Below are 10,028 nucleotides of genomic sequence, written 5' to 3'. Positions count from 1 at the left end.
TAGGCTGGGTGTGTGTGTTAGGCTGGGTGTGTGTTTTAGGCTGTGTGTGATGTGGTGGGGGTACTGAGAAGTGTGTCTGTTAGGCTGGGTGTGTCTGTGTTAGCTATGTGTGATGTGGTGGGGGTACTGAGAAGGGTGTCTGTGTTAGGCTGTGTGTGTCTGTGTTAGGCTGGCTGTGTCTGTGTTAGCTATGTGTGATGTGGTGGGGGTACTGAGAAGTGTGTCCGTGATAGGCTGTGTGTGTTGGTGGGGAGGTTTAAGTATCACATTTTCATAAAGGTGCATTCTAATTTCAGCAATTGTTTGAAATTGTTCCAAACTCTCAGTTTTGCATAAAGCATGAAGATTTGTTAATAATATGACCCCTCTAACTTTTATAATTGGGCATAAATTACTGTAATTATATATTCCTAATTACTGCCTGATTTGCATATTAAGTACCCAATTTTCATAATACAGAATTTTAATGTAACAATTTTGTATTTTATTTGAATCGTTTCTGTGTTCTACATCAACCCTGAAAATGTCAAAACAATATGACCACCCTAACTTGAGATATTGGACAAAACGTGTTGAATTGACTAGGGATTAACATTGATCTGTCCGCGACCCTTTTGACCTTTTCTGATAACTCGACAATACGATATCTCAGCAATGGTAAGTCCTACCCTCATGAAATAAAGTGTTGTGTTCATGAGAAGCTTCTCATGAACACAAAGTATAACACCAGAACCAACGCTTATTGTTGTCCCCTAACACCCTAGCTTTACATCTCATATTATTACGACTTAGATGAAAATACTTCTATTGGACCTCTTCCCATTATCACTCCACTATTACTTTCTTGAATTCTCCCTCTCCCAGTTACTTTTAAATGTAGGCCTTTTTTATGTATCAGACAGACTTTCCTCGAGTCAGGTTTGGCACAACGCAGCAGGTAATCATTTTCAAACTCGAAATAATAAATGATTCAACACCGAGGGAGGAGGCCAGCTTGAATTATAAATGTATCACTAAGGCCTCCTTTATCAAGGGCACAAAATTACACTTGGTATAGGAACGGAGAACATAACTGGTCACCTGTAGAGTGTAGTTAACATTTGATATTGACAGCAGTTTCACCAGCTCCGCGGAATGCTGAAAATGAACAGTGGCTGAAAGAGAAATAATAAGTGAATCGTTGGTGTCCTTGTTCGACAGGCAATTTCATCCAACATTACTATTGTAGGCAATTTTGAACAATGGAATTGCAACGTGTGCTGCTCAGTTCGATTTTGTTAGTGTCTGACATTCATACCGTACAAATTTCATAAACAATAGTCTGAAACATCTATTTTTGAATCACCACTTAAGGCTAACAATCAGTTCTACTGAACACACTTCGACAGTAAGCCCATTGTTTTTCCTACAAACTGTCTGACAGATTAAACACTCATTAGATGACTGATTGTCTCCCATCTTTTTTATTAATCTTACAAAGAGCTCCACCTTGAAGTCCAACAATGGCGTGCAACCACTGTCCAGAATAGCTACTAGAAGAACTAGAACTCACCATCTGCTGTTCCATGGATGATGAGAAACCTCAGATGACTTGTGCCTGTGATGTTAGTCAACAGTCTGGAGAGCTGTTAGAGACACAATGCACATTTTATATAACTGAGAGAAACTGAAAACATAAATAACAACTATATTGAACAAAAAGAAATGCAATGCAAGAATTTAAAAGATTTTACTGAGTTACAGTTCATATGCATCTGTTGGTCACAGATACCTTAAAAATAAAGGTAGGGAAGTGGATCAGAAAACCAGTCAGTATCTGGTGTGACCACCATTTGCCTCATGCAGTGCAACACATCTCCTTCGCATAGAGTTGATCAGGCTGTTGATTGAGGCCTGTGGAATGTTGTCCACTCCTCTTCAAGGGCTGTGCGAAGTTGCTGGATATTTGCGGGAATTGGAGCAAGCTGTCGTACACGTCAATCCAGAGCATCCCAAACATGCTCAATGGTTGAAATGTTTGCGTATGTAGGCCATGGAAGAACTGGAAAATGTATAGCTTCCAGGAATTGTGTACAGATCCTTGCAACATGGGGCTGTGCATTATCATGCTGAAACATGAGGGGATGGTGGCAGATGAATTGCACAGCAACGGGCATCAGTATCTCGTCATGGTATCTCTGTGTATTCAAATTGCCATCGATAAAATGCAACTGTTTTCCTTGTCCGTAGCTTTTGTGAGAAAACTGCACATTTTAGAGTGGCCTTTTATTGTCCCCAGCGCAAGGTGCACATGTGTAATGATCATGCTGTTTAATCAGTTTCTTGATATGTCACACCTGTCAGGTGGATGGATTATCTTGGCAAAGGATAAATGCTCACTAACAGAGATGTAAAAAACAATTTTGTGCACATGGAAAAATGCATTTTGTGCATATGGAACATTTCTGGCATCATTTATTTCAGCTCATGAAACATGGGACCAACACTTTACATGTTGTGTTTATATTTTTGTTCACTGTTGTATTCTCAAAGATTTCACAGAGAAATGCATTCAAGCACAGATTGCTGTACTTTAACAATGGTCTTGCCATGAGAGAAAAATCTATATATATGAGGCTATTGCAGTGTAACAGGTGTTTATTGAATCAGTTGCTATGCCAAGATTAAATTTTGAATTTTCTAAGTGCTTCCACCTTCACCACCTCTCAATACTCTTCATAAAGACCATGGAAAGTCAATCATACTTGGTATTTATGCTCATCCTTGACTGGGAATCCAAAGTATCGCTCAGTGAAGGCCGAACCTTTACAAAAAAAGAACACAAAACATCACACTTAAATGTGTGAACATCTTAAGTCTTTGAAAAATGACAGGTAGGAAATATGGAGATTGATACCATCAATGAAATATCCAAAATGCAGGTGAAATGAAAAGTGAGAAAAAGATTCCAGTAATTGAATAGACAGAAATCAGGTATATTTTTCCTTATGATTACCTCTGCATTCCCTGTACTATCAAATGAGCTTTATGCCACTGTGTGATGAAGATATTCAAATGTAGCTCTAAAGTAGTAGGAAACACTATTTCCTCCCATATGGAGGACACAGTGCCTGCCAGATATCTATAGAGTAATAGTGCATGCTGGCCTAACCATTTACATGAATGGTATAGTCAACAACATACATCAGCCTTAGTGGATGGGGCCGGACATTCCAAGTCAATGGATGATTGTCACATCTGCCTGCCGTATTTGACAGACCCTGATGTATTAAGTAAATGGCCATCAGTATAACTCCTCAGCCCTATTGAGCAGGACCTGACAATCTGTATTAAATGAATGGCCGCTGAAAGGATTTATCTTAAACTGGTAAATTACCATAGAGTCTCCAGTCTGTCACGGGAGCGACAGCAACCCCACACTTGAACATGGAGCCAGAGGAGAGGAGAAGAAGAGAGCTCAGGAAGCCCCCATAAGCCTGGGGAAAACAGAAAAACATATTGGACATGCAATGTCGGATGATGGTAGAAACCTATGTAAGTAAGAATACTAAAGACAACACGATTTGAAAGGTTATAGCAAAATATATATCTTCAAATATAATAAATTACACTTCTTTACCTTTCCATAAACGGCCACCTTGTTGTTATCTACATATGGCAGCTTGGTCAGGTACCTAATAAAATATGAGGGTATAAGTCAAAGATTTCTGAAATGCAATTGAAACAACTCCCCACAAATCTATTGTTTTCTAAGTATCTACTAAGTCCCATGTGATAGCTTTCAGCTCATGCTCCAGTACATACTCTACTGCTGTGATCTGGTCCTGCACCTCCACAGTTCCCAAACGCTGGTGGACTTCATGTAGAACCCTCTGGCCCAGGAACCTACTCCCCCTGCCATCCAGACGAGCCACAATTACGTTATCTGAGCTGACCAGAACTGAGTCCCAGTCCAGAACAAACTGGTCACTCACTGCATGGCCACCAGGTGCACTGTCACTGTGGAACACCATCAAAGTTGGTCAAACTGAATTTACCAACAAGCTTTAAAATGAGTGACTTCTCTACGTGTTCAAATTATCCTTGGAATCTCGTATTTCCTAGTTGGTCAAGTTGGAAATACAACATGAGTCTGTTCAAGTGTTTATGAATGCTTCACCACTGACATATCAGCTAGCTAACTAAGCTAGCTAATAATGAGTTAGCTAGATTGCTAACATTCACAATATGGTCAAACTAGCTACATTGTTCACATTTTTAAGGTTGTAAATGGCTTTATTTTATCATCCTGTGTTTGAAAAAGTGAAAGGTCAGTGATGAAACATCTCACATCATACATTTGGTTAACAAATTCTGGGCAAATTTTCCAACTTTGGAGCATCTTTTAAGTGGTTATTTCCATGTCGGAATGTCTGATTTCCAAATTTCCAACAGTACTTGAAGACACCATTCATCCTATATCTCATAAAGAAATATGAGCTTTTAGGAAATCCCTATTTGGATAAGCACAATACACTTATTTTCTAAATCCCCGAAGAGATATAAGAAATGACAATAATCTTTATCTTGATCCCTCAATCATCTCAGGAGAAATGCTGATGCGAACTTTGGTTCCACTATTGCTCTCATACAATATTCAATCTGAAGCTAAGGATTGATAAAGATAAGGGTTTAGGAAATGACGCACAGTACACTCCGAGATAAGGATGCAGAATTGGTAAAGGGGAAGGATACGTACAGGATCAGCAGAAGTGGATGCGCAGTGGTCTCATCAAAATCCATTGGCAAGGTCAGCTCCAGACGGAGCGCTATAAAATAAATTCACAATTCCCTTACACCTCAGCGGTCCATATTATGCAGGCAATAAAAATGCACATTGATTATGCTGAGTACCAATCATCCTGCCAAATGCAGAATCTTAACATATCATGTTTATTTCTACAATGAGAATCTTGAGAGAATCTTTATATGTTAACCTGGTATGATTGCATGAAATCATGATTTGATAAATTACATATCACATACAGTAGCTCAACAAATGACCTAGCAACTGATTACATTGCAGACAGAATTACATCAAGACATAAAGAGGAAAATAGGGTGGAAAAACAGACAAAAGGCAAGCCTAGAAATTGAGGTAGTCTCCATTCAGAAGCCTTAACAAAATGTAGCACATTGTGTCTAATTGCACACATGGACCGGAGTGGAGAAACCATATGGTGACCCTTCCCATTTAATTGGATCAGTAGATTGGCAAGCTTCTCATTCCAGAGCTGATTCACAATCACCTCACACAGCTGTGCACCTGTTCCATTAATTGTGTTTATCCCTGGCCATGTCTCACACTCTACAGCTAAAAACCATACCTGTAGCACATGTCAACAGCTAACATATGTTTCCTGTAACTGTGCCTTTATTCCATGTGAATGAACCACAAGAGGGATAAGGATGATGATTCATGACGACGATAACAACTATAACTTTGATTACGATGGCAGTGGTGATGGGGATGATGGTAATGATCATGACGATGCCCAAAGACAGGGGTTAAAGTTATCTGTTACTGCAACTGCAACTGATTTCCGTCATATGGATTCTGGAGAGGTCGTTTTTGAGATCAGAGTAAGGGATGTAATTTTCCAGTGCTACTATTTTTGCCATGTAATGTTGTTGTTCGTTTACCTATTTACCTAGTTGGCTTATTGTTGTTTGTTCTATGTGAGATAAATATTCCTCTCAAAGCACATTAAAGTTGCGAGAGCAACTTGTTATGAAAGAGGGGGAATCCTAGTTTTACATTGCTACCATATTTATTTCTTTACTTCAATTGTGCGTCTGGCATCATTTTACAAATTCAGTTTTACAGAGTCTTAAACCTTGGTTTAGAAAAAGAGCTCTGAAAGGAGCAATGACATACTTTGTAATAGAAACAAAATAAAACTTTTGAGTTAATAATAATTTATATATATATAATAAAATATAATAATTTATAACAAAACCCCATTGGACACAACTTATTGTGTCCAATTGGGTAAATACATAAGAACAAACCCCATGCTTCAGCCTATGTAACTTTTATAGTCACTATGCTGCATCAGTTGGGCTACAGGTAATAATGATTATTGCTAATAGCACATAATATAGACCAGGGATCATCAACTAAATTCAGCCGATTTCTTTCTTGAGCGAATGATCAGAGGGCCGGAACGGAATTACAAATAATGTGTAGAATGCAAATTGACCGCAAGAAGCCCAAACATATGTTTGACTAAAACATAATCATTACAAACCTTCCATTTGTATATGACCACGTGTCTCTCTATTATGTGTGAGAATACTTGGGAACAGATTTCTTAAATTAAAATCACTTGGAGACGATTTCCTGGTGTTTTTACGCCCAACAATGAAAATTCCAGTTGGGGAACCATAATATATACCATGCACAGGATATATGCATGGTCCAATATGTTAACATAATTTTAACATAATTTTTACCAATATGTTATTGAGCAAACTTCTGGAGGTGGACATATTTTAGATGGTGTCAGCATCATTTTAGTTTCATACATTTTGGAGTAGAATGTCCTTTTAAAACGTCACCAGAACTGAGCTTCTCACTCCTCCCCGGAACCCATATGCAAGGGGAGTGAATTGGTTAAATTCGCAGTTTAATACATGTACAAAATTATCCTCTTTCCCTAAAAGAATGATGGTCATGACCTTCTTACATGAAACGGGAGGTTAATAACTTGGCCTCAGAAAATCGATCTGAGATTGACTTAAGTTTCAGTCTTTTGCGTTAACCTATTCCCAAATATGATTATGAAGATGATGGTCAAGATGATAGAATGATCATGATAAAGGGATTGTCATACCGAAGTTGTTGATTTGTAGATTTCTGATGTCTCTCCGAGGTATATTCCTATATATCAGCGCATCACTTAGTGCTGTGTTCTTCTCCAACATGTAATTCTCTATTTACAGTGAAGGAGCAATACATAAACAAATAATTGGATTAACCAGACACATCAAAAACGATCTCTTAAAATGTTCATGAGAAAGTACTATGTTTACATATCTGCATAAACTCCTAATTGCATATAATGTTTTTAATGTATTTGCATTTATATGATGTGCTATAATGTTCTGATATTCTAAAAACACATCTATGGTTGAAATTGAAACCCATATCACTGAAATGAGCAGCATAATCAAATCATATGATAGAACATGATCCTTTAATTAATCACATTACCATATCTATGTTCATACACATTTTCCAAACACTCCCACTCACCCAATGCATACATCTGCTTTAGGATGCATCTAAAGACTGTACAAGCTCCACATCTAGCTTAATGAGGATCAAATTGCTAGGAAACTGATTCAGCAATATACATTTGTTGTAGGCCCACAGAGGATATAATGATGCAACTTTAATGAGTGAATTAATCAACATCACTCATGCAATGTGCCTGCAGAGAAGGAAGAGGTTGATCATTTATCTACTGCAGTATCCTAGTGTATGTCCCAAATGGCAGCCTATTCCTTATTTAGTGCACTATTTTTCACCAGGGCCCATAGAGCCATTTGGGACGCAGTCCTAACACTTCACTGCTTGAAGCCCTTGTATACACTGGTGTTCATTTAAACTGATTTATAATGCTTTAATTGGTCCAAGTGTATATTTACTGTTGTATTGTATTGTCAGTGTTGAGCATTTGCAGTTGAATGGTGCGGCATTGTGGATCACGTACAGCGCCTTCAGAAAGTATTCACACCCCTTGACTTTTCCACATTTTGTTGTGTTACAGCCTGAATTTAAAATAAATTAAACATAGATGTTTTGTCACTGGCCTACACACTTTATCCCATAATGTCAAGGTGGAATGATGTTTTCCCAGATTTTCCTAAATTAATGAAAAATGAAAAGCTGAAATGTCTTCAATCAATAAGTATTCAACCCCTTTGTTTTGAATGTTTTATTTATTTCACCTTTATTTAACCAGGTAGGCCAGTTGAGAACAAGTTCTCATTTACAACTGCGACCTGGCCAAGATAAAGCAAAGCAGCGCGACACAAACAACAACACAGAGTTACACATGGAATAAACAAACCCACAGTCAATAATACAATAGAAAAAGTATATATACAGTGTGTGCAAATGAGGAAGGATAAGGGAGGTAAGGCAATAAATTGGCCATAGTGGTGAAATAATTACAATATAGCAATTAAACACTGGAGTGATGAGTGCAGAAGATGAGTGTGCAAGTAGAGATACTGGGGTGCAAAGGTGCGAAATAAATTAAATAAATAACAGTATGGGGATGAGGTAGTTGGATGGGCTATTTACAGATGGGCTATGCACAGGTGCAGTGATCTGTGAGCTGCTCTGACAGCTGGTGCTAAAAGCTAGTGAGGGAGATATGAGTCTCCAGCTTCAGTGATTTTTGCAGTTCGTTCCAGTCATTGGCAGCAGAGAACTGGAAGGAAAGGCGGACAAAGGAGGAATTGGCTTTGGGGGTGACCAGTGAAATATACCTGCTGGAGCGTGTGCTATGGGTGGGTGCTGCTATGGTGACCAATGAGCTGAGATAAGGTGGGGCATTACCTAGCAAAGACTTAGATGACCTGGAGCCAGTGGGTTTGGCGACGAATATGAAGCGAGGGCCAGCCAATGAAAGCATACAGGTCACAGTGGTGGGTAGTATATGGGGCTTTGGTGACAAAACGGATGGCACTGTAATAGACTGCATCCAATTTGCTGAGTAGAGTGTTGGAGGCTATTTTGTAAATGACATCGCCGAAGTCAAGGATCAGTAGGATAGTCAGTTTTACGAGGGTATGTTTGGCAGCATGGGTGAAGGATGCTTTGTTGCGAAATAGGAAGCCGAATCTAGATTTAATTTTGGATTGGAGATGCTTAATGTGAGTCTGGAAGAGAGCTTACAGTCTAACCAGACACCTAGGTATTTGTAGTTGTCCACATAATCTAAGTCAGAACCATCCAGAGCAGTGATGCTGGACGGGCGGGCAGGTGCGGGCAGCGATATGTTGAAGAGCATGCATTTAGTTTTACTTGCATTTAAGCTGTTGGGGCTAGGGGGCAGTATTTGCACGGCCGGATAAAAAACGTACCCAATTTAATCTGGTTACTACTCTTGCCCAGAAACTAGAATATGCATATAATTAGTAGATTTGGATAGAAAACACTCTAAAGTTTCTAATGGTGTCTGTGAGTATAACACAACTCATATGGCAGGCCAAAACCTGAGAAGATTCCATACAGGAAGTGCCCTGTCTGACAATTTGTTGTCCTTCTGTTGCATCTCTATCGAAAATACAGCATCTGTGCTGTAACGTGACACTTTCTAAGGCTTCCATTGGCTCTCTAAAGCCGCCAGAAAGTGTAATGGGGTGTCTGCTGTCTCTGGGCGAAGAACAGCAGGAGAATTTGTGAGTGGTCAGCCTGGGGAAAGTGACACTGGAGATGCGCGTTCATGAGAATTAAAAAAAAATTATTTCAGCCTTTGAATGAATACAACGTTGCCCGGTTGGAATATTTTAAACAGCGTTTGACATGCTTCTAAGTACGGTAATGGAATATTTTGAATTATTTTGTCACGAAATGCGCTCGTGCATCACCCTTCGGATAGTGACCTGAACACACAAACAAAACGGAGCTATTTGAATATAACTATGGATTATTTGGAACCAAAACAGCATTTGTTGTTGAAGTAGAAGTCCTGGGAGTGCATTCTGACGAAGAACAGCAAAGGTAATCCAATTTTTCTAATAGTAATTCTGAGTTTAGGTTGTCCCAAACTTGGTGGGTGTCAAAATAGCTAACCGTGATGGCCGGGCTATGTACTCAGAATATTGCAAAATGTGCTTTCGCCGAAAAGCAATTTTAAAATCTGACACCGCGATTGCATAAAGGAGTTCTGTATCTATAATTCTTAAAATAATTGTTATGTATTTTGTGAACGTTTATCATGAGTAATTTAGTAAATTCACCGGAAGTTTGC

At 38.9% G+C, this 10,028-nt stretch overlaps 1 protein-coding gene across 1 annotated transcript in view; it reads right to left on the bottom strand.

Annotated features, from left to right (window-relative positions):
• Positions 1-1,541: 1,541 nt before the first annotated feature.
• Positions 1,542-10,028, bottom strand: part of LOC115156177 (inactive dipeptidyl peptidase 10-like) — a 145,808-nt gene continuing 137,321 nt past the window's right edge. Inside the window, exons 15-21 of the mRNA XM_029703528.1 lie at positions 6,876-6,974; positions 4,739-4,808; positions 3,805-3,999; positions 3,620-3,674; positions 3,377-3,476; positions 2,745-2,803; positions 1,542-1,625 (exon numbers count right to left, since the gene is read on the bottom strand). Coding sequence (XP_029559388.1) covers positions 1,542-1,625; positions 2,745-2,803; positions 3,377-3,476; positions 3,620-3,674; positions 3,805-3,999; positions 4,739-4,808; positions 6,876-6,974 — 662 coding nt within the window. The remainder of the gene's footprint in view (positions 1,626-2,744; positions 2,804-3,376; positions 3,477-3,619; positions 3,675-3,804; positions 4,000-4,738; positions 4,809-6,875; positions 6,975-10,028) is intronic.

Source organism: Salmo trutta, chromosome 20 (assembly GCF_901001165.1).
Source record: "Salmo trutta chromosome 20, fSalTru1.1, whole genome shotgun sequence".
Classification (NCBI taxonomy): Eukaryota; Metazoa; Chordata; class Actinopteri; order Salmoniformes; family Salmonidae; genus Salmo; species Salmo trutta.
The sequence above is the reverse complement of the archived record's forward strand: the minus strand, read 5'-3'. Positions and strand labels throughout refer to the sequence as shown.